Consider the following 24755-nt stretch of genomic DNA (forward strand, 5'->3'; position numbering starts at 1 on the left):
CTCCAAAGGGGCCGGTCCGAGCAGGGACCGGGATTGGCCAGATCGGAAGCCACTGGGGGAAACGCCCCCAGCCCTAACTGTCCAGACAGTATCTCCGCCACCACCTTAATCCTGCACCAATCAGAGCTGGGGGTCAGCTCCGGCGTGGGGTAGAAAAAGAGGCTACCGGACCAGGCTGCCCCACTCCACCCCGCCACACATCCGTACCTATCCGGAACCCTAGTACTGGACTGGCAGAGGCAGTGCCCACTCTCCTGCCATTAGCTCACGGAGCTGAAGCCCCTAGCTCAGCAGGAGCACCCAGGGACCAGGGCAAGACCCACCCCCATCTCCAGCCACCCCTGAAAGAGCCAGACCCGGGAGGGAGGCGGAGGAGGCAGTGCGCTCCTCAGCAACTGAGAGTGTTAAGAGGCTCGGGTTTCAGCTGCTGGTTGTTTATACGTCTCTGCTTTTGCTGACCATTAGCCAGGAATCTCTGCTCTCACCTTCCCAACTCTGCCTCTCCCCTAGCGCTCCTTCTGTCCCCAGCCCCCTACTCCCTAAGCCTCACAACCAGGGCTCCTTCTCTCTTCCCCACTCCTAGTCTTTGGAGCCTCCATAATCCCATCCCTCTCAGAATTCTCCCTCCATTGTACCTTCCGCCCTCTGGCCCCCTTTTCCTTGGTACTTTTTAATCTCAAACTAAATTTATTCACCAGTCCCCCTCCCACTCTGTCTCTTTCCTCCCGTCCCCATTATCCTCTCCTAAAGTTCTCTTCTCCACAATTCCTCCCACAGCTGCATCTCACCTTTGCCTAACAAATCACTGCGAGGGGAGTGGGGAGTCTTGGGGGTTCCAGAGGAATCTTTCTACTCTGTTCAAACGATAAATGGACCAGGGGACCCAGGCTGAAGTCACTCTATCTGAGGACAATCCTCCTAATGTTCAAGGCGAGTCACTGTGAAGAATTCTTGGAGGACCCACTACCTCTAGCCAAGCAGGTCAGTGGGTCAGGAGGATTCCCAGCCCTTGGGGTTTGTCACGCGGGCCAGAGCCCCGCCCCCTATTCTCTTTCCCGGGTCGGAGTTGGGCAGAGCCCTAAACCGATAGATACGCACAGCTAGAAAGGCCCGCGCCTCCTCCCCACCCAGATACGCACACCAACAGATCAATACAGAATCCAAAACCAGTCACACAAAGGTGCACAGCAGCACACAAAGAGAACCCGGGGAAGCTAACAGCCGAGAACCAGGCGGCACAGCTCCTCCCCCACCCCGGGAGACTCAGAGCCTCGGCTTATTCCGGAGCACTCTTCTCCATCCAAGAACGAGGGACATCTCAGACCCCACAAAAGGCAGTTCCGAGGAGGCTGAAGCTGGAGGTCGGTTAGAAACAACAATGAAAACCGACACGTTTTTGAGGCGTTGTGAAGAAAACTCCTCATCTGATTCTCGCAACCTTCAGGCTTTGGAGACTCCCCTGACCTGACAAGGAGAAGAGAAGGGAATGGGGCATACGAGACCCTGATCAACCTTTCCCATCAGGGGCCGCTTTTTCTTGCCTCTCCATACTCAGCCCTGGCCCTGGGACCCGCGCCCGGTATTGGACAGACAGCCGCCCCTTGGTTTACCTCCCAGCCACCTAGCAAAGCCCATTACGCAGGGGAGCAAAGAGGTCCAGGCAGTGGGGGAAGAACGGACTGGCAGCCACGCGAGCCAATGAGAATCTCGGCTTGACCCAGGATAGACCTATCTACGCAACCTGTCCGCGAGGAGGCGGGGCTCTCCGCTGCAAGTCACCCGCAATGCTTCTCTGTCTCAGGTGAGGCCCGCAGTAGCGGACCAGGGAGCCAGGTAAGGGGAGCGCCAGGCTGAGGGGTGACCCGGCGGGAGTGAGGAGGGCAAGCCAGAGGGGGGCGGAGAGCAAAAAAGCTACTCGCCCGGCTGCTTTCTCTGCTCCTGGAACTGCGTGGAGTCTTTGTGTTCAGGTTTGGGGGATTCCCCGTTACTGAGGTGGGGGCGGGGGTGGGGGGGGGTGGGGAACCGCCTGAATCCTCCTCCCTGGAGCTGGGATGAGCGGGGGAAGGGAGCTGGATCGGGGTGTAGGGATGTGAAACAGGCCTGCTTTGGGTGAAGAGAGCAGGTATCCTGAGCCTCCAGATATGGAGAGGGGGAACCTATGGAGATGTCCCTGGCACTAAAGTCCCCCCATTCTTCCCTCTCCCGAAAGGCCTAAACCCCTGGGCCTTTCTTTCATTGAATATTCACAAATCGTCTCAGCGGGGGTGGGAGGGGTATCAAAATTCCCTGAGACGGTCTCCCCAAAGACCTGAAGTCAGAAGCCTCAGGTCTTTGGCCCCTGGACTGGAATGGACTCTACCCCAAATTAAGTAGCGCAGCCGAGGAATGAAGGATTCCAGGAGGAGGCTGAGGTGGAGGCAGGAATTGGGGGACGGAGACAGTCCGGGACTGGTGTCTGCCTCGGGGTGGGATGTGGGGAAGGGGACCCTTAAGGGGGTGTCGGCCTTGAAGGGATAGGACTCTGTCTCCTCTTGACCCTAAGATTCCACCCTCTCTCCAGATCCCATCTGAGGGAGTGAACTCGAAACCCTCTCCCCCTCCCAATGGCTATGACCTGGACAGCAAAGTGGCACAGGACCCCGGACCCAGGGCTGAACCTCGAGTGGGCCGTGGGGCCATAGAGAGCCTCGCTACCATGGACCCCCTGGGCCTGGGGGACCTGTCTTCGGGTTCACTAAGTTCCCTCTCCTCTCGCGGCCACCTGGGCAGCGACACGGGCTCCGCAACGCGATACCTGCTAAGGAGACAACAGCGGCTGTTGGAGGGGCCCCCCCGGGGAATCCGAGCCTCCTCACCCATGGGCAGAGTCATCCTCATCAATTCCCCCATCGAAGGTAGGGCCGGCGTGGGGGTGTGCGGCGGGGGAGGGGGCACCGGGGACGGAGACAGGTGGTATTCTGTGCTGTGCTCAGCTCCTGCTCTCCTGCTGCCACACTCCTGACTGACTGCATCGGGGCTCGGGCCCCAGAGCTGCCTCCAGCCTAGCTGAGCTCCTGACAACCTGACAAACATATTGGATGGGAGAGCCTAAAGAACAAAAAGGTTCATGAGGGAGGGAGAGAGGGGGAAATCCTGGCTTCTGAGTAAGTGGATGGAGCCGTTCCCTCCCAGCTCTCTCTCTCTCAGAAATGAAGAGCAAGCAAAAGCAGCTAGATGGTGTGGGAGATAGAGTGCTGAGCCTTAATTTGGAAAGACTCATCTTCTGGAGTACAAGTCTGGCCTCAGAACGCTTATTAGCTGAGTGACCCTGCATATGTCATTTTACCTCGTTGCCCCATTTTCTTGTAAAAGGACATAGAGAAGGAAAAGGCAAACCACTCCAATATCTTTACCTAGAAAACCCCAAATGGGGTCACAAAGAGTTGGATACAACTGAAAATCATCTGAACAATGTGAGAAGGAAGCACTATGAAAGGCCATTTTCCATTTATTTTCTGCCTGAAACCACTGAAAAGCAACAAATAAATATATAAGGGCTTCAGGAATTTAAATGAGGAACAGATCATTATGAACTAGGTAGGGACCTGGGGAGAGTTTCCTCAAGGGAGTCAGATTCCATGTGCATCCAGAGAAGCAGATACTTTTTGGATTAGGGAAGCCCAGAGGTCAGTGGAAGAAAAGAAAACAAAAGCTTGGAGTCAAGATGTGAAAGGCTTGTGTAAGGACCTAGGCCTAGATGAAAGGATTTGTACTGAAGAGGAGGAATAACAGCTAGAAAAGTTGTCTGCAGTTAGACCTTGAATGTTGAAATAAAGTACAGGGGATACATTAAACCTGGGATTTCTACCCTAGCCAGTTCAAAAAACAATCAAGAAAAGGAAGAGTTCTACAATAGTTGGATTTATCCTGTAGCATTTACCTGTTTTCAGTACTAGGAGAGAGATGGATGAGACAAGCATTTGGATACCCCTCATCCCCTTGCCCATCTTCTCTTCCTAGCTACCTCTAGCTCTAACCTAACTCTTATTTCCTCAGCTTAATTAGAATAGAGCTTCCTTGAGAATAGGGATGGTTTCATTTTTGTGTGTATTCGTAGCATACAGCAGACATTTAATAAATGCATATATCCAGCTATCTTAAGTCCATTTACTTCCAATCCCTGAGGTCCTTTGTTCCTGTCTCTCCTGGTCCACATGTTCCTCTAGGCCTGTGATAGTGAACCTATGGCACATGTGCCACAGAGGACACAGAGAGCCTTCTCTGTGGGCACTGCACTATCATCCACCAGAGTTTGTTACCAGAAAGGCAGAGGAACTAGAGGGGAAGATGCTCCCTTCTCCCTCTCCACCACACCTGAGGATATTTTTTCCCTTCATCTGCACCTCTGCCCAGCAGCCCAAAGGGAGTGCATACTCCCCTCCCCATCTGGGATAAGAGTAGGGGCACTATCACAGCATGCAGTCTCTAAAAGGTTCCCCATCACTGCCCTAGGCCCTATTCTAACAAGGCCACTGATCCCAGAAACACTCAGAAGCTTCTGCTTTCACTTTGGTTCTACAAATGTCTTAGGCCCATTTACACCTAATTCTATTAGGGTGACCCAACCACATGAAATTTTCAGAGACTCTCATTCCCTTAAGACAGGAGTTCTTAAACTGGGGTCTGTGAACATTTAAAATAACATAACTGTATTCCAACAGAATTAATTTATAATCCTACATATTTTATTGGATACATGTGAAAGCATTTTTCTGAGAAGAGCTATGTTAAAGGTAGAAACTACTCGCCTCCTTCCCTACTCCTATCCTTTTATATAAAGGCAACTTTGGGTTTCTTAACCTTTTTTTTTTGTCATGGACCACTCCTTTGGCAGTCTGACTCCTATCTCAGAAAAATGCTTTTAAATGTATTCGATAAAATATAAAGGATTATAAAATTTATATATATATATGAAATATATTGTTATAAAGGATATATAATATATGTAATATAAAAGATTACAAATGAATTCTATTGGAATATAATTATTTATATATCTGTATACATATTATATATATATATATATATTTTTTTTTTTTTAAATATTGACTGACCTTGTGTTAAAAACTCCTGTCTCAGGGAAATGAGATTGTCTATGTGGCTGGGGTACCTTAATAGAATTAGGTATAAATGGACTAAGGCATTTCTGGAACCAAGTATTTCTTTCTTCTTTTTTCATTTTTTTAAACCCTTACCTTCTGCCTTAGAATGGATTCCAAGGCAGAAGAGCAGTAAAGGCCAGACAAGTGGGATTAAGTGACTTACTCAGGGTCACACAGCTAGGAAGTGTCTGAGGCCATGGAAGCAAGTGTTTCTGTAGGCAGATGCTTCTAAGTGTTTCTGGGATTATCCAGCCTTCCCTGGCCCTCATATTCCTGTCCCAAATGGAGCCTCTGGCTTGCTTAGGCCCGGTGCTAGGGGTGGAGGATTGTCAGGGCTGGGCCCAAAGCGCTTTCACCTCCTGGGGGTCATGGGGCAAAGGTTAATCCCATTTTATTAATAGGAAAAATGAGGCTCAGAGACAGCAGTACCTTCCTGGGGGATGGGGATAGGGGTGGGGGTAGGGGGCGAGAGGAAGATTCCCCCAAGCCAGGTCTTGCCTAGACTCTCCTATGGGCACTCCCCGACCCCCCTGCCAGGCTTGGGTTCACTTACCTCAGGCCATGACGACCTTTTTGTTGGGGCCATGGTTTAGGATGGAGTCCTTCAGCCTCGGGCCTTCTTCGCCTTTTTAAAAATTTATTAAAAGATGACTCTGAAAAGGGCAATGTCAAGTAGAGCAATCCCCTCCAGCCTCTCTGGGGATCTGGAGGCCCTGGGTGCCTGGCTTTTTTAAGACTCCTCTCCAGAAGTCCCACAATGCCTTTGGGGCTCCTTGTGCCCCCTCCCCCACCCTCCCCCAGAGCTCTGCTGCCCCCTGGAGGAGGTTACGCTGGCCCTTCCCTTCCAGACCCTTTTTGGTTCTTTTTGGTTTAAACCCCCACCTTCTGTCTTAGAATCCATACTGAATGAGTGTCTGTTCCCAGGCAGAACAGCTGCCACAGGCAATTAGGATGAAGTGACTTGGCCTGCTAGGAAGTGTCTGAGGTCACATTTGAACCCAGGGCCTCCAGCCTTCTGTCCTGGCTCTCTGATGGAGTCACCCAACTAGCATTTATTAACCTCCTACTATGTATCAGGCACTGGCCTAAGTGCTAGAGATACAGAGAAAGATAAAAAGTAAGCAGGCCCTGCTCTCAGGGAACTTAGTCAAGGGGGAACGGCATGAAAGCAACTTGGTCCAGGCACACTATCAATAGAAAGTGGGAAGAATAAACTGAGGATAGGCACTAGCAGTCAAGGGGATTGAGGAAGGCTTCTTAGCAGAGAGACTTTACCTGAGACCCAAAGGAGGCCAGGGAAGCCAAAGAGGAGCAGCAGTTGCTTAGCAGTTAAGCTTAGAACCCTTTCAACCTCTGATAGATCCCATGCTCAATGTGGAAGGGAGAGAGGAAGGAAGGAAGGAAGGAAGGAAGGAAGGAAGGAAGGAAGGAAGGAAGGAAGGAAGGAAGGAAGGAAGGAAGGAAGGAAGGAAGGAAGGAAGGAAGGAAGGAAGGAAGGAAGGAAAGAAGGGGAGGGAAGGAAGGGAAGGAAAGGGAGGGAAGGAAGGGAAGGAAGGAAGGAAGGGAGGAAGGAAGGAGAAGGAAAGAAAAGGAAAAAGGGAAGGGAAAGGGAAGGAAAGGAAAGGTTTTAGTTTAGTTTTTCTTAAGTCTTCTGATAATCACAGAATTCAGGAACAGGAAGGAACCTCAATATCCTTCTAGTTGAACCTGACCCACACCTACAAGTGGCCATCTAGCCTTTTTAATTTTTTAAAGTTATCTAGGAAGCAGAAACTCAATACCTCCTAAGGCAATCCATTCTATTTTTGGATAACTATGATTCTTAGGAAGTTTTTCTTTATATCAAAAACTAAATCTATTTCTCTGTTACTTCTACCCATTGCTCTTGCCCTTAAGCTAAATGGAGTACATCTAGAATCCCTCTTCTCTGTGATAGCCCTTCAAAGACCTGCAAAGAGCTAATATCTTAAATCTTGTATCCAGGCTAAACATCCCCAGTTCCTCCTTCTTATGAGCCCTTCTTCATATGAGCATGATCTTGAGGCCCTTCACCAATCTGTCTTCTTCTAAGACACTTTTTTTGATTAATTCCCCTTATTCAGATGTGGTCCAACAAAACTTCAGTTGTGCTCTGATCAGTGACACTATCAACTTTTCTAGAATCCCTCCATTAGTTAAGTGTCATATTGCATTAATTTTTTGTCCACCACATCACACTGCTGACCGGCATAGTACTTAAATCCCCAGATCTTTTTCAGAAGACGTGCTGTCTAAGCATACTTCTCCCATCTTATGCTTGTAAAGTCAATTATTTGAACCCAAGTATAAGATTGTATATTTATTCTAATTATGTTTCATCCTATTAAGTTCAACCCCAAAGTGGTTCTGAGAATTTTATCATCATCAATGTTCTATACTATTCTTTCTTGTCCCTTATCCCAAAATTTCAGAATTCTTGGACAAAGTTTATTGTAATCCAGTGTTATGTGCTAAAATCATAGATAATTATGGTGTAGCCCTTTTTTGGGTGGGTGACTTGGATCCCCATGAGTATTTTGGTGGAACTTATGGACCCCTTCTCAGAATAATGCTCTCAAAGGAGCAAAATAAAAAACAAAGGATTTTAAAGGAAAGCAACTGTAGTTGAAATACATCTATCAAAATATTAAAAAAAAAAACTTTGTGGACCCCATTAAGGGGAAAGAACTCTGGTACAGGAGAAGGAACCCTAGACTCTATGTCTAAAATCAGCCTCCCTCTAACTCCCACCAATTAGCCCTGGTTCTCCCAGCTAAAGCCAAGCAAAATAAGCTTCTTTTCCCACATGACAATACTTTAAATATCTAAAGAATAACATATCCTCCCTATTTATCCTGAAGCCTTCATTTCTGTTCTCCAAATTAAACATCCACAGACCCTTCAGCAGATATACTTGGTTGTGAATGACCTCTTCCATCAACTCCAGAGGACTAGATATAAGAGGACTGGATATAAGGACTGGATATCCCTTTATAAAGGGATATATGACCACAGACAATAAAGTACCTGAGAGTATATCTGCCAGAATAAACCCAAACATACTTATAAAAAACTTATAAAGTAGTAGTAATTATCAAAACTATCTGGTACTAGCTAAGAAATAGAAAGGTAGATCAGTGGAACAAAACTGACATACAGTAAAAGATTATCATAATTTCATATTTGACAAAAGTATAAATCCAAGTTTGGGGAATAAGATTCACTATTAGGTAAAATTTGCTGGAACAGTTAGAAAGTAGTTTGGCAGAAACTTGGTAGAAAGCAATTATCTTATACCATTAATTAAGATGCGATCCAAATGATTGCTCTACTGCAAATATGAATAACATGGAAATAGATTTTGAACAATGATACATGTATAACACAGTGGAACTGTTTGTCAACTTTGGGAGTAGAGAGGAAAGGGAGGGCAGATCATGAATCATGTAACCATGGAAAAAACTATTCTAAATTTTTAAAAAGAGGGAAAAAATATAAGATCCAAATGAATACACAACTTAGACATAAAAGAAGATATCATAAGCATTTTAGAATGGGGAATATATTACCTATCAGATTATGGATAAAAGAGGAATTTTATGAGTAAATAAAAGATGGAGAGCATTGTAAAATGTAAAACAGATAACTTTGAATACATTAAATTAAATTTTTGTACAAATAAAGCCAGGGTAAGTCAATATTAAAAAGAAAACAGGAAATTGGGGTAAATGTTTATAGTTTCTAGGATAGAGGTCTCATATCTAAAATATAGAGAGAAGTTTATCAAGTTACAAAATAAAAGTCATCCCTCAGTGGATAAATGGTCAAAAAATATGAACAGCTTTTGGATGAAGAAATCAAAACCATTTATAGGTATATGAAAAAATACTCTGTCACTACTGATTAGAAAAATGCAAATCAAAATCATTATGAGATATTATCTCACATCTATCAGATTGGCTAAAATGATAAATGGACAAAATGACAAATGTTGGGGAAGATGTGGGAAAACAGGAATACTGATACACTGTTGGTGGAATTGTAAACTGATTTAACCATTTTGGAGAGCAATTTGGAATTATCTCTTTGGAGAGATATAAAACTATGTAAACCCTTAGACCCATCATTGCTAGATCTATTTCCCAAGGAGATCAGGGGAAAAGGAAAAGAACCTATATGTTCCCAAATATTTATAGCAGCTCTCTTTGTGGTGACAAAGAACTGGAAATTGAGATGTCCATCTCAACAAATTGTGATGGAACACTACTGAGCCATAAAAAAAACAATGAACAAGTTAATAAAAAAAAAACTTGGAAAGACCTACACAAAACAATGAAGAGTGAAACAAATAGAACCAAGAGAACATTATATATAGTCACAGAATTAATATTTGAAGACTGACTTGTGAATGTCTATCCCCAGAGAAAGAGAATTGAAACATAAAAGACATTGTGCATATATATATATCTTTCTGTTGAGTGATGGAGTGAAGTCTGGGAGGGGAAGGAGGGGTTCAGATACCTGGGATTAAATTCTGATTTTGAAAAAAAGTATTTGTAAGGTTTTCATATGGAGGAGGAACTAGACTTGTTTCATTTGGCACAAGAGGACAGAAAAGGTAATAATGGGTGGAAATCACACAAATTTAGGCTTGATAAAAAATGAAAAACAATCAGCAAAAAACCACCTTCCCGAGAATTCAAACTGTCTAAATATGGACTGCAATGCCTTGTAACCCTTTTCTCAAAGACTTCAAACTTTACCTATATTATCCATATTTGAGCCTTTATAGATGATCAAACAGACTTGCCCAATGTCACACAGCAAGTGTCGAAGATATGATTCCAACTCGACTCTTTTCTGACTCCAATATTCTTGATACTCCACCATGTTAGCCAGCCTTCTTGGGCTTGGAGGGCTCATTCTTGACACTCCACCATGTTAGCCAGCCTTCTTGGGCTTGGAGGGCTCATTCTTGACACTCCACCATGTTAGCCAGCCTTCTTGGGCTTGGAGGGCTCATTCTTGACACTCCACCATGTTAGCCAGCCTTCTTGGGCTTGGAGGGCTCATTCTTGACACTCCACCATGTTAGCCAGCCTTCTTGGGCTTGGAGGGCTCATTCTTGACACTCCACCATGTTAGCCAGCCTTCTTGGGCTTGGAGGGCTCATTCTTGACACTCCACCATGTTAGCCAGCCTTCTTGGGCTTGGAGGGCTCATTCTTGACACTCCACCATGTTAGCCAGCCTTCTTGGGCTTGGAGGGCTCATTCTTGACACTCCACCATGTTAGCCAGCCTTCTTGGGCTTGGAGGGCTCATTCTTGACACTCCACCATGTTAGCCAGCCTTCTTGGGCTTGGAGGGCTCATTCTTGACACTCCACCATGTTTGCCAGCTTTCTTGGGCTTGGAGGGATCCCTTAGGCTGTCCTGCCTCTTCTTTTGCACCTCACTGGGGTAGAGGAGAAGGCGGGGAGGAGAGAGGATCTGGGATATCTTCCTGTGCTAGAAGCTCCCTCTGGGAAGGTGAATGTCCCCAATGCTGCTCATCCTTCTTTGCCTTCAGCCAACAGCGATGAGAGTGACATCATCAATGCAGTGACCGTGGAAAAAAGCCCAGCAGGAAAGCTGGGCTTCAGTGTTCGTGGGGGCTCAGAGCATGGCCTGGGCATCTTTGTCAGCAAAGTGGAGGAAGGGAGCAGTGCCGGTGAGTCTTGGGTCTTGGGGAAGAGAAAAGGGAGCAGCAAGCCCCAGTCTCAGAGAGGACACAATCTGCATAAATTGTCCTCAGAGAGTTCCTGATCTAAAAGGGGAGACCCCCAGGCAGCTAAGTGTATTGATGGATTGAAAGCCAGGCCTAGAGATGAGAGGTCCTGAGTTCAAATATGGCCTCAGACACTTCCTAGCTGGGTGACCCTGGACAAGTCACTTAACCCCCACTGCCTAGCCCTTACCACTCTTCTGTCTTGGAACCAATATGCAGTGTTGATTCTAAGATGGAAAATAAGGGTTTAAAAAATAATAAAAAAATAAAAGGGGAGACTGAGTGGGAAGACAAATCCCAGCCCTCAGGAGTCCCCAGTGGAGAAACCTAGTCTGAAGGGGTAGCTGAGCCTCTGCTTCCTCCCTCCTCTCCCCTGTCCTGCACTAAAATGAGGGATGCAAGTCTGGAGTGGGGAAGGGGGGGTGCCCCAGCCCTGCCCTCCAGGAGCCTCCGGCCTGAAAGAGGAGACCGAATGAAGGACAGGCTCCCAAGCTAAGGGGGGAGCTCAGCGGTTCAGTGCCATTGCAGAGAGAGCTGGGCTTCGAGTGGGAGACAAAATCACCGAGGTGAATGGGCTCAGCCTGGAGAGTACCACCATGAGCAGCGCCGTGAAGGTGCTGACCGGGAGCAGCCGCTTGAGCATGATGGTGCGGCGGATGGGCCGGGTGCCTGGGATCAAGTTCTCCAAGGAGAAGACCACGTGGTGAGGGCTCCGGCTGTCTTCCCTTTCCCTCCCCTAGGTGGGGCCTCTGGGAGAAAGGGGGAGGAGGGGTGTGGGCCTGTCATTTGGTGGGGCTTTGGAGCTCCAGGAGCCTGGGAAGGGGGTGCCTCGGTGGGCTGAGGGAGCTCCAGAGTGCAGGAGCCCCTCTCTCCCTGGCCATGATTTCTTCTCTCTGTGTCCCCTCTACCCCCGCTCCCCGCTCTTGTCTCTCCTCAGAGATTGCTGTTCTTTTTGCTCCTTTTGGGCTTTCCCCCTTCTTCTTCCTGCCTGTTGGGCTTTTGGTGAGTGAGCCTGGCCATGCTGGCAGCATTTGGGGAAAAGACCTCATGCTCCCTTTCCTTGGGAACTCTTCTCCCGCCATCTGTCCCATGCCCTTGTCCCAAAACGATGCTCCTTCTCTGGGGGGGCTTTCGTCCGGCTGGGGGGACCCTCACTAGGAAACCCTTAACCCTTGGTTCAGGGAAATGCCAGAGGTCTCTGAGGCTGGGCATGGGGGGGCAGGGAAGGGCCAGAGGGCTCCCCCCAGCTCATCTCATTCGTGACTGATGCCCCACTCTCTTGGCTGGTCCGCTGGGTACTAGGGTGGATGTGGTCAATCGAAGGCTGGTGGTGGAGAAATGCAGTTCGACCCCCTCAGACTGCAGCTCCGACGACGGTGTGAGACGCATCGTCCACCTGTACACGACCTCTGATGACTTCTGCCTTGGCTTCAACATCCGAGGGGGCAGAGAGTTTGGTCTGGGAATCTATGTCTCCAAGTGCGTGGGCCGGGGGCTGGGGAGGAGGGGCTGGGAGGAGTCCTTGGGATCTGACTGGCCTCCCTGGTCTCAGAGTGGACCACGGAGGACTGGCCGAGGAGAATGGCATCAAAGTGGGGGACCAAGTCCTGGCAGCCAATGGAGTGAAGTTTGACCACATCAGTCACAGCCAGGCTGTGGAGGTGCTGAAGGGCCAGACGCACATCATGCTGACCATTAAGGTAGACCATGGGCCACAGGGTTGTCCTGGACCTTGGGATGGAAAGCAGAAATGGCAGCTATTGGCGGGGAGAGGTAGACGACAGACGACAGGAGGGACGTCCTAAAAGTAGCCAGTGTAAGCGCTGGAAAAGGCAGCCTACTTCAGCAGAGAGACTGAGTCCTGGTTTCTCAGTGGAAGGATGAACCCTGAAGCTCACAGTGGCAGGGAGGAACCTGATGACTTCTGAAGAGAGCTCGGCTTGGGGTCAGGGTGGGCAGAGACAGGGGAGTACTCCCTGGGGCCATTATGTGGGCAATGAGGAGAAGAGATTGCAGGCCTCCTAGACATGATTTTAAAGGTTCAACCAGGGTGAGAGTGGAATCATTAACCAGTTCCTGAGTCATATTCTCCCCATTACTTAGGATATGGGAGATGCTCATACCCTGTTCCCACCCCCGTCCCCATTTCTCTTTTCCCCAATCCCCTGTCTCCCACCCCCATTTCCCCACTGATCTTCCAATTACTTCCCTGTTCCTTATGGCATTCCTGTCACTCTCCATTTCCCCCCCATTCCTCCCCTCCTCTCTCTGCCCCACCTAGGAGACAGGAAGATATCCAGCCTACAAGGAGATGGTGTCCGAATACTGCTGGCTGGACCAATGTAAGAGGCTCTGAAGGCAGAATGGATCATACTCCACAGGGCTCCATGTGTGTCTGAGGATGGGGTGGAGGGATCTTTCCAGGCTAGAGCCTGGGTGTCCTAAGCTTAACAAAGAAGCCTCCCTTCCCTCCAAGAACCTCTACCTCCCAGGCACTCAGCTGGGGTCTGGGGTATCTTGAAAACCCCATTTCCAGCTCTCAGAATCATGCCCCCTAGGAAAGCTTAGATGCATGGAAGAGGACTTTAGAAGGACCATCTACAGCCAGGGTTCTTAAGCCTTCTTGGTGCCATGAACACCACTGGTAGTTCCTGCTCTCCAGGAGCTCACTAATGGAGGAGATGATGCAAACAACACTGAACAAATAAGAGATAGACAGGAAAAACTGGGGATCCTCTCCAAGGGAAGGCACCCAGGTTAGGGAGGACTGGGCAAGGCTTCCCAGAAAGTAGGACTAAGACCTGCAGGAAGCCAAGAAAGCCAGGAGGCAGAAAGGAGGATGGAGAGAGTTCCGGGGTCCCTGATCTGCAAAAATAATGTGGCACCTCATAGTTCTCCAGGAGCCTTGAGTCACTTGACCCTTATAACCACCCCACAAGTGGAAGTATCATCACTAGTCTAACTCCCTCATTTTTCAGATGAGATAGAAATCAACTTGCCTAAGGGCATCTAGGGAATCCGTGGCAGACCTGGGCCTAGAACCCAGGTGTTCTGACTCCCAGACCATGACATTTTCTACCTTACTGCCTCTAACTTGGCTAGGCCCCCTCTGCACTCAATGGGGATCTTTGGAGGCCAGGAGGAATCAGGGCAGGGTTTCTAGGGAGAGGTAAAGTCCTGTCCATCTCCACCGACTGACTTGGGCCCCTGCCTCTTCATAGTGAACAATGGGCCCCTGCAGCAGCTGTCACAGACATCGGAGAGTAGTTCAACTGTCTCCTCCTACTCCTCCAGCATTCCTTACAGTTCTGGCTCTGGCTCCAGCTGCCTCCCCTTGGACATGGTGGATGTGGGCCTATCCACAGAGGAGCTAGTGGGGCCAGGGGCCAGGGGCTGGGGCCGGGCGGACACGGCCATACAGACCGAGCCAGAGGTCAGCGGGGTGGTGGAGACATGGTGCAGTGTCCGGCCTACGGTCATCCTCAGAGACACAGCCATCCGATCAGATGGGCCCCTCCTTGCCCGAAGGTCCTGCTCTCGCCTTGACACCGCACTGTCCGAGTCGCCCAAAACAGCCCTCCTACTGGCTCTCAGCAGGCCTCGTCCACCTATCACTCGCTCTCAGAGCTACCTGACCCTATGGGGTATGTTGGGGATGAGTATGTCTTATTCTCCTTCCCCAGGCCAGTTTTCTACAATAGCTTCCACCTCCGTCCTATCCCAAGCCCTAGGCCTGCCTCTGCCCTTGGAATCTGGGACTGAGTCCTCTTCTGTTTCCATTATTGTACAGTCTCCCCCTCCCCCTCCACATAAGTCTCTTCAAATTATGGATGGCTAAAGCTTCCCAGGGAAGGTTAGGATGGACAGGAGGAGAGAGAGGGGCACCTGGATGCCATTTCTCCTAGAGCAAGATCTCTGGCTAAAAGCTGGTAGATTCTGCCCTGTCTCCCTCAGCCCCTTCCCATGCCCCATCCCCATTCTAAACCATCTCCAGCCTCCCCTGTCACTCCAGCTCCTATCCCAGCCCTCCAGCCTCCTGTTTCCCACACCTAGAGGAGAAGAAACGACGGAAGAAATCGGGGTCAGGGTCGACCCCAGAGAAGGGTACCCTACAGCGCTCCAAGACACTGATGAACCTCTTCTTCAAGGGGGGAAAGACTGGGAGGTCAGGAGGAGATGGCAAGAATGAGGCCGCAGGGCTGGAGAGCGAGAGTATGGGCAGGTTCCGTCCACATCTGGAAGGGGAGAAAGGTAAGGGACACAATGGTGAGTAATGGGGACAGTCCTTTGGTTCCTGTCTTCAAAAATGTCCCCTCACCTAACCGTTACCAGTTCCCCATGTATGGGACTGGTTTAACTGACCTTCACTGGCCTCAGGGACATGGGTCTGGTTAGCCTCTGGAGGGGGGGAGCACAATACCCCAAGAGCCCTTCTTCCTCCTTAAAATGGACTAGCAGAGCTTTGGAATGGGGAAAGCAAGGTGGGAGGGTTTATGTTCAGTTGGGTTCAGGGTGTGGGAAGGGGGCTGGTGTGCATGTCATTTTGGTGATCATGGAATCTACATGGGTAAGGTCTTTAAACAATGTCTGCATAGCAGTCAAGAAATCTCGTTCCTTATTGTTGGATTCTTTAACTATGGGTCCTTCTCACCCCACCTCCAACCCTAGGTAGAGAGAGAGCTCAGACTATTCTCTTCCTTCTCCCCACCTAAAATCCCTTCTATGATCCTTTCCAAAAATGACCCATTATATATCATATTGACCATGGAGCCCCCCTAGAACATTGGAACCCCCTCTGTTCTCTCCCTCCTCTGAATTCCTACAACCTGTCAGTCTTCAGGTATCCAGCTTATTACTGTTATAGCAACACAGCATCCTGTCTTATTCCTCTGATTGGAGACAGAGACAGAGATGGGAGAGAGAGACAGACAGAAAGAGATACAGAAAGAGACGGAGAGAGAGAGACAGAGACAGAGAGAGAGAGAGAGACAGAGACAGAGAGAGACAGAGACACAGAGAGAGACACAGAGAGAGAGACACACACACACACACACAGAGACAGAGACAGAGAGACAGAGAGAGACAGAGACAGAGAGAGAGATAGAGGGAGGGAGCCCAGTGAACTCTCTCTTCTTCAGGGGGATCAGGACCTGTGCAGAAGTTTGTCACCTGGAAACTGAGAAGGGGTAAGTTCCCCCTGGTAGTGCTGGGATTTGGTCCTCAAGGAGAGAACTGTGTGTCCTGGGTTGGGTTCAGGGTGTGGGAAATGTGTGCATGCGGTTTGGGAGAACGTAGAGTCTATATGGGCAGGGTTCCAAACCCTGTCTGCACAGGAGTCCAGAAGTCCCATTCCTTGTTGTTGGATGCTGGTTCCTTAACTATGGGTCCTCCTCCCCCCCACCTCCATTCCTAGACAGAGAGAGGGCTCAGACAATGCTCTTCCCTGGATCAGAGGGACACTCCAGCAAACTGCGCAATGGAGAGGACCGGGTCCAGGCTTGGGAGAGCCGTCTCCCCCTCATCCAGGACCTGGCCCGGCGCCTGCTCACTGATGACGAAGTCCTGGCTGTCACCCGGCATTGCACCAGGGTAGGCCCTCCTCCGGATTTCCCTCTTTTGCCTTGGCTTTTCCCCGTCTCTGATTATCATTGCTGTTCAGTTGTTTTCAGTTGTTTGTGACTCTTTGTGACCCCATTCGGGGCTCTCCTGGCAAAAACGCTGGAATGGCTTGCCATTCATTTCCTTCTCCAGTTCATTTTACAGATGAGGGAACTGAGGCAGACAGGATTAAATGACTTGCCCAAGATCACACAGCTGGTAAGTATCTGAAGTCATATTTGAACTCAGGTCTTCCTGACTGCAGGTTCTGTGCTCTATCCACTATACTGCCTGGCTGCCCTGCTCTGGTCATCACCCATCATTAAACCCCTAATATTTATTCATTTAGAGAAGTAGCTTAGTGGGTCTTAAGAATTAGGCAGATTAGGGGCAACTAGGGGGCTCAGTGGATACAACACCAGGTCTGGAGATGAGAGATCCTGGGTTCAAATGTGACCTCAGACACTTCTTGTGTGATCCTGGGCAAGTCACTTAACCCCCATTGCCCAGGCCTTACCACTCTTCTAATTTGGAACTGATCCATAGTATCAATTCTAAGCCTGAAGGTAAGGGTTTTTTGTTTGTTTTTTAAAGAAGATCAGAAAGACTTGCATTCAAACCCCACCTCTAATATTTATTAGCTACATAACAATAAGCTCTCCCCTCTGAGAGCCTAATTTCATCATCTGTGAAAAGGATAATAAGAGCACAAAGAATAATAAGAAAATGTCAGAATCAAATCAGATCTACATCAAGTGTTTTGCAAATCTTAAATTGCCATCTAAATTGTCATCCTGGCCATCCCTATGGTCCCTCCAGTGATCCCCTACCCTCCTGGGGAAGGGCATCCTTTCCTCTGGCTGTCACCTCCCCCTGGGCTTGAAGTATTTGTCTTTAGAAGCCCCTTTATCCGAGTTAGAGGAACTGGTGTTGCACGGGGATTAGCAGTTAATCAACAATCCAACCTCTCCTAGTACCAGGGACTGCACTTTGTGCTAGGGTTCAAAAATCTTTGTCCTCAAGGAATTTACCCTCTATTAGTGGGAAATAACATGTTCACAGATGGTACAGGGTATAGACAAAAATTGTGCAATGACTGGAGAAGGGATCTAATCATTGGCGGCAATCAAGAAAGGTTTCTTGAAAGAGATGACCTTTGGGGCAGTGAGGTAGTATAGTGGATAGAGCACCAAGCCTGGAGTTGAGAGGACCTGAGTTCCAATGTAGCCTCAGACCCTTCCTAGTAGTGTGTCCCTGAACAAGTCACTTAATCCCATTGACTAGCCTTTACCACTCTTCTAGCTTGGAACTGATACTTAGCCCAAATGCTAAGACAGAAGGTAAGGGTTTTTTGTTTTTAAAGAAAGAGATGGCATTTGAGCTGAGTTTAGGGTCTAACCAGAGGTGGAGGTCAGGGGAGAGAGCCTTGCAGCCTATGCCTTTGCACAAAGATGGACATATCTTTTTTTTTTTAACCTTTATCTTCTATCTTAGAATCAATACTGTGTATTGGTTCCAAGGCAGAAGAGTGGGGCTAGGCAATGGGGGTTAAGTGACTTGCCCAGGGTCGCACAGATAAAAGACATGCCAATTTAACCCAAATGGTTACTGTGTAAGGGGGAATAATGGGCAACCAGCCTGGAGCCAGTTTATGAAGGGCTTTAAGTGGAAGAGAAATTTATAGGAGTTGGACAGAAGCAGGGACCTATCAGCCAGATGTTTGAGGGTATTCCTTCCTGAGGAAAACAATCCTTTTTCTAGAAACATAGTGCCCACCTTTGGTTGGACAAGGTCTTCTAGCCCATCTAGATTGAGCCCTTCATTTTACAGAGGGGAGAAATGACATTCAGAGAAGTTTCTAATTTCCTCAAAGGTTGACAGGGGGACAAATCATCCCAACATAGAATCAAAAGACAACAGCTAGAAAGGGCTTTTGATCCTGCTCTTTCCCCTTTTATTCTGTTCCTCCTTACCAGTGTTTTGCTCTTTATCCCCCCCCCCACTTTCCTCTCCCTCCAATGACTCCCCCTTCCCTTGTCTTATTCCCCTTCTACTTCTCTGTAGCGTAATAGAGAATTCTATATCCCAATGGTTGTTATCCCCTCTCTGAGCCAGTTATTTTTTTTATCATCAATTATAAGCATTTATTATGCTCTTAGTATTGACAAGAGATAGCATGTATAGCTTGATCTAGTGTTGGGAAGGCATGGATTCAAGGGGCACTTCTAACCCCCCCACTGCCTGTATGATCTATTCAATCTCTCAGTTCTGAGCCAGTTATGATGAGAGTAATGTGTAAGCATCGCCCATCACCACCCTCATCCTCCCCTCTCCTGCAATAATTTTCCACCCCTCTTTATGTTATATGATTTACTCCGTACCATCTCTCCCTTCCCTTTTCTCTCAGTTCAATTCTCTTTTTCACCTCTTGATTTTTTTTTTTTTGCATATTGTATCATCCTAATCAGATTACCTCCCCACCCTCTGTCTAAGTATACTCCCAGAAAGGGCTTTTGAGAATGAGTCCCATCCAACACTTTTGTTTAATAGATGGAAAAATGGCGGCTTAGACCTGTGATATTCGCAGGATGGATGTGGTGCCTAGAGTAGGACGCGATCTTGGACAGCTCATTGCCCTTCCACAGGCTTGTTTTGTCCCCTGTAAATAAAAAAGCTTCAATGAGAGAATCCCTAAGGTCCTTTCTAGCTCTAAGTTCTACGATGCTGCACCTTGTTGATGCAACATTGCTGAAATGTCTGTCTGCACTGGCACCACTCTCTATGGCACGTCTGGGTGTCAATGATGGAAGGAAGGTTCCCCATGGTTCCTCACCATGTGAGCTATCCCAAAGGGGAATGGGGGCTCTAGGAAGATCGCAGGCCCCCCCTCCCCGGGCTTCTGGAAAGCTTGTCAAGGTGGGATGTCAGACTGTAAGAGGAGGGGATGGTTTCCCTCTTTGCATTTGTACCCCCAGCACCCAGCACATGGGAGCCGGGCTGTAAATGCTTGTGTAGAATCTCCGGCTTGTAGCTTCGGGTTGTACTAGATGGATGATGAGGACCCCTCCACGTCTAAGATGCGGGTCTCCCTACTGTGTTCTATTTCCAGAGGTCTGTGTGTGACGGGTAACTAGGAAAGGAGTCTCCATGTGTTTGTTGATGGAGCCAAGCTAGCAGCGTGCCTGTGTGTGTTTCCATATGTGTCACACTCTGGCCACAAGGGGGCGTTCAGGGGGGCCGATCATACATCTCGCTAGAGCTGTGCCACACTGCGGACACCAGGGGGTGCTCTGCCCCACGCCACGGCCTCCTTGTGAAGGGGGGCATTGAGATTTGGGGGGACTCACATGCTGAGGTCCTCCCGTCCTCCCCCTCCAGCCTCCCCTTTCCCTTTGACTAGAGAATCTCAGAGGGGAACTTCATCCCGAGGAAACCCACCCGGCCACCCACTGGTCAGGAGTCCCTGGCCAGGGTCTGCCCAGGCTGTCCCCCTTCTAGACAGAGTGGGAGGGTGCTGTTTAAATGAAAGCAGTCAGTGTAGGGCAAGACCCAGAAGTAGTCCAACTGCCCACAGAACGCTGCTTGCTTCAGAACCACTGAAATGCGGCCGAAGCCAGACCCCGGCTCCTTCCTCCCGTCTTCCCCCAGCCCGCTGCTGTGGGCCCATTCCCTCATCTTAGCCGGAAGGCTCGCCAGAACCAAGGAGAGCGGCAGGGCCGGGCCCTGGGCTCCCGTGGGCCTGCTGGGACTGGACAGAGGATTGCCAGCTTTCTTTAGCTTCCACCATCCCCACCCAGAGGAAGTCCTTTCCTTGTCTGACCCTCGTCATTGTGTCTGCAGTATGTCCACGAGGGTGGGGTGGAGGACCTGGTGCGGCCGCTGCTGGCCATCCTGGACCGGCCCCAGAAACTGCTGTTACTTCGAGACATCAGGTAGAGGCCCCGCCCAAGAGGAGGGGGCATCTAGGGGGATTGATCATGTGCCCCCCCCTCCAGCTTCCTCTCCTGACTTACCACCCCCTTACTTCCTGCACCCTCTAGGAGTGCCGTGACCCCTGCAGACCTCAGCAAATTTGACAGCCTCGTGATGCCCAAAGAGCTAGAAGCATATGAAGCCCTCAAAAGCCGGGCAGGTACGGGGCGTGGGCACTCGCGTGTGTGGGTGTGCAAGAGAGAGACAGACAGAGACAGAGACAGAGACAGTGAGAAAAAGAAAAAGAGACAGACAGACAGAGACAGAGGTAAAGACAGTGAGAAAAAGAAAAAGAGACACAGAGACAGAGACAGTGAGAAAAAGAAAAAGAGACACAGAGACAGAGATAGAGACTGAGAAAAAGAAAAAGAGACACAGAAACAGAGACAGAGACAGTGAGAAAAAGAAAAAGAGACAGACAGACAGAGACAGAGATAGAGACAGTGAGAAAAAGAAAAAGAGACAGACAGACAGAGACAGAGATAGAGACAGTGAGAAAAAGAAAAAGAGACACAGAGACAGAGATAGAGACAGTGAGAAAAAGAAAAAGAGACACAGAGACAGAGACAGAGACAGTGAGAAAAAGAAAAAGAGACAGACAGACAGAGACAGAGATAGAGACAGTGAGAAAAAGAAAAAGAGACAGACAGACAGAGACAGAGATAGAGACAGTGAGAAAAAGAAAAAGAGACACAGAGACAGAGATAGAGACAGTGAGAAAAAGAAAAAGAGACACAGAGACAGAGATAGACAGTGAGAAAAAGAAAAAGAGACAGACAGACAGAGACAGAGATAGAGACAGTGAGAAAAAGAAAAAGAGACAGACAGACAGAGACAGAGATAGAGACAGTGAGAAAAAGAAAAAGAGACACAGAGACAGAGATAGAGACAGTGAGAAAAAGAAAAAGAGACACAGAGACAGAGATAGACAGTGAGAAAAAGAAAAAGAGACAGACAGACAGAGACAGAGATAGAGACAGTGAGAAAAAGAAAAAGAGACACAGAAACAGAGACAGAGACAGTGAGAAAAAGAAAAAGAGACACAGAGACAGAGATAGACAGTGAGAAAAAGAAAAAGAGACAGACAGACAGAGACAGAGATAGAGACAGTGAGAAAAAGAAAAAGAGACAGAGAGAGACAGAGACAGAGATAAAGAGAGAGACAGAGACAGAGACACAGAGAGAGAGACAGAGACAGAGACAGAGAGAGACAGACAGACAGAGACAGAGACAGAGAGAGACAGACAGACAGAGACAGAGACAGACAGAGACAGAGACAGACAGACAGAGACAGAGAGACAGATAGACAGAGACAGAGACAGAGACAGAGAGAGACAGACAGACAGAGAGAGACAGAGACAGAGACAGAGACAGTGAGAAAAAGAAAAAGACAGAGAGGGGGAGAGAGAGACAGACAGACAGAGACAGAGAGAGACAGAGACAGAGATAAAGAGAGAGACAGAGACAGAGACAGAGGCACACACAGAGAAGGAGACAGAGTAGGAGAGCGCGTGTGGCGAGTGGATCTCTGGGCATCTCCTGAGGATCTGACAAACATCTGGGCACGTGCCTCCCTGCAGTGAGGCCCCCAGCTCTGCGACCCACTCGGCAGGACACGCCGCCCAAGCGCCACCTCATCACACCTGTGCCTGGTAAGTGCCTGAAGCTAGGTGGGAGAGGGGAGTGAGAAGATGGCAAAGACGGTCTCCCACTCCCAGAGGGAATGGCTGGGGGTAGGCGTCGGGGAGTGCTTCGGCCTGGGGCGGAGGGGGCAGGAGGGGGCCGTTTGGATGTTCAGAGCTGCGGTTCTTGATGGCCTCACGCAGACGCCGAAGGTTGAGTCCTGCTGCTGCTGTGTAAATACTAAGGGAGAGAGAAGGGGTTCCGTCATGGCCCAGTTGGCACGGCAGGGGACGGGGGAGGCGGGAAGCGTCCAATTTCAGACCTGGAAGGCTATCAGATGTCGCCTAATCCCGTCCATTTCGCCGCTCAGTTGTGCACGGCTCTGTCCAACCCCGTTTGGGTTTTCTTGGCAGAGGCTCGAGTGAGTCACCATTTTCCTTCTTTAGCTCACTTTGCGGATGAGGAAACTGAGGAGATGGGGGCTGCGCGGCTGAGATCAGGAGGCTGAGCCTTCCCGAGCAGGCCGGCACTGAGCCGGCCACCCTGTCCCCACAATCTCAGATCCGCTCATAGCACCCTAAATGCTTGTCTCCGTGTGAATTCTGCGGGCTCGCACTCCACATTCTCAGGCCTAGGCAGAGCTTTGCCACGGAGCCTCTCCCGGAGCTTCTCCTCAAAGCCCTTTTTGCTAAACTGTTATCAGTCTGATGAATTCCGGCCTTCCCAACCATCCCACAATCATTGAGGGAGGGCGGAATGCTTATGTACATGTGGCCGCATCGGGTACGCATGTAGGTGTGCATGCCTTTGTACATACCCTGTGGACAGCTAGGGGCTCTCTCCCTCCGGATGGACGTTATCTAGGCACGTGTGGAATTGGGGATACAGACAAAAGGAGAACGAGGCCTTGAACTCAAAGGCTGACGCTCCACTGGGAGAGGGAGATCCGACATGGAAGTCGTATGTTTTTCGGATCATTTGAAGAGGAAAAGGACATTCCCAGGCCATGAGAATCAGGCTGAGCTCCCTGGAGGGGCTGGCACCGGCGCTGAGCTTTGAAGGGAGGCATTAAGGGGTTCTAAGAGGTCGGTATGGGCCAGAGCACCTTCCGAGCAAGGGGCACAGCCCAGGCAAAGCCACGGCCCCTGGAGATCGCTGGGCCCCAGATGGGGAACAGCGAGTAGGTCAACTGCACTAAAACTACAGGAGGGCTGGAAAGGGAGCTGGAGCTTTTTGATCCTTTGATCTTAGGGTCAATAGAGAAGACTTGAGTTTCTTGAACAGGCCAAAGCTGTGCTTTAGGAAGATACTCTGGGCAGCCCCTGGGAGGAGGGGTTAGAGGAGGGAGGCTGTCAGGGGGATCCAGCCAATCATCCTAGCTAGCATTTAAATAGCGGCCTACAGGCTAGGGAGGATGAAATGGGGGTCCGGGTGAAGAGACTTGCCCAGTCACACAGCCAGTGTCTGCGGGATTTGACCTCAGGCCTTCTGAACCCCAGGTCCGGGGATCTGCCCATTCAACTACCTAAGTGCTATGGCAGAAGTATTTGAGAAAGATGATGAAGGCGGGGACAGACCAGCAGCACGAAGCCCTTTCCTCAGACCCATCCCCGGCTCCTCTTAGTCATTTGGGTCTAGTTCCGGTGGGCCCCACATCCCAAGGGGAAAGAGGGGTGTTGTGGTCCGGGAGTGAAGGGACCCGGATTCTGGGACTCCGCTCCTTATCTGACCGTTACCTTGTCACCTTGAGTGGTCCTGTACCCTTCGTGCCTCAGTTTCCTCGTCTGTAAAAGGAGGGCGATGGACCAGAGGCCTGCTCTTAATGTAAGATTCCTAGGGGAGAGCTGGTATCCCAAGGTCCCAGGAAACTGGGGAGGGAGGGAGTTGGGTGGCGGGGTCTGGTCTTTGGTGTCTCCCGTAGGAACATTTGCCACCCTAGAGCTGGGCCACCTCTGTAGTAGAGGGGGTAACCCCCCACCCCCACCTCTCCGCTTCCTCCACAGACAGCCGGGGAGGCTTCTATCTGCTCCCCGTGAATGGCTTCGCTGAGGACGAGGAGGAGGCGGAGGCGGCCGCGGCTAGCGCGCTGGGCGACCGGCTGGCGGGGATGAAGGTCTCGCAGCCGGCGGACCCCCAGAGTCCAGCCCCAGCTCTGGCTGCCTCCCTTCGCTGCTCTCACAAGCCCTTCCCTCCACTGCGGGACGTGCCAGTGGACGCTTTCTCTTGCCCCGGCCGCCGCAGCGCATCTCCCCCGCCACCGCCGCCCCGACCACCACCAGTAGCCCCGCGACCTCCGCGGCCCAATTGGCTGCTGAGCGAGCCCCCCGGGCGGGCGCGAGAGGACGCCCGGCACAGCCGGAGCCGGGGGCGCAGCCGCAGCCGTAGCCGCAGCCGCGGGAAGTCTCCGGGCCGCCGGCGCTCCCCGTCCCCGGCCCACGGGAACGGGCGCTGCGGCAAGCCCCGCCGCTCCCGACCGCCCCTCCCCAAGGCCCTCCCGGGCCCCAGTGCGCTGAAGATCGCCGCGGACCCTGAGCAGCCTAGAGGGACCCAGGAGCGAGGGAGGCCTCCGGACCGCGATGGAGAGGGGGAGCTCAGGACCGTCACTCTCTCCAAGTTCAGACAATCCCTAGGTGAGC

The 24755-nt window shown here is 50.0% G+C and overlaps 2 protein-coding genes across 3 annotated transcripts in view; one reads left to right on the forward strand and one right to left on the reverse strand.

Moving 5' to 3' along the window:
* SFXN3 (sideroflexin 3) overlaps positions 1-5897 on the reverse strand; it is an 18680-nt gene extending 12783 nt beyond the window's left edge. Inside the window, exon 1 of the mRNA XM_007479158.3 lies at positions 5695-5897. Coding sequence (XP_007479220.2) covers positions 5695-5727 — 33 coding nt within the window. The 5' untranslated portion in view covers positions 5728-5897. The remainder of the gene's footprint in view (positions 1-5694) is intronic.
* Positions 1046-24755, forward strand: part of PDZD7 (PDZ domain containing 7) — a 25119-nt gene continuing 1409 nt past the window's right edge. The window contains exons 1-15 of one of the 2 annotated variants that reach the window (XM_007479155.3): positions 1046-1833; positions 2561-2894; positions 10729-10869; positions 11455-11629; positions 12229-12405; positions 12479-12626; positions 13208-13268; positions 14148-14570; positions 14980-15177; positions 16065-16112; positions 16340-16515; positions 20365-20456; positions 20565-20656; positions 22077-22148; positions 24123-24749. In XM_007479155.3, the coding sequence (XP_007479217.2) occupies positions 2696-2894; positions 10729-10869; positions 11455-11629; positions 12229-12405; positions 12479-12626; positions 13208-13268; positions 14148-14570; positions 14980-15177; positions 16065-16112; positions 16340-16515; positions 20365-20456; positions 20565-20656; positions 22077-22148; positions 24123-24749 (2629 nt within the window). In that variant the 5' untranslated portion in view covers positions 1046-1833; positions 2561-2695. The remainder of the gene's footprint in view (positions 1834-2560; positions 2895-10728; positions 10870-11454; positions 11630-12228; positions 12406-12478; positions 12627-13207; positions 13269-14147; positions 14571-14979; positions 15178-16064; positions 16113-16339; positions 16516-20364; positions 20457-20564; positions 20657-22076; positions 22149-24122; positions 24750-24755) is intronic. The other variant, XM_056805273.1, reaches the window with a different exon arrangement.

The sequence above is a fragment of the Monodelphis domestica genome, chromosome 1 (assembly GCF_027887165.1).
Source record: "Monodelphis domestica isolate mMonDom1 chromosome 1, mMonDom1.pri, whole genome shotgun sequence".
Classification (NCBI taxonomy): Eukaryota; Metazoa; Chordata; class Mammalia; order Didelphimorphia; family Didelphidae; genus Monodelphis; species Monodelphis domestica.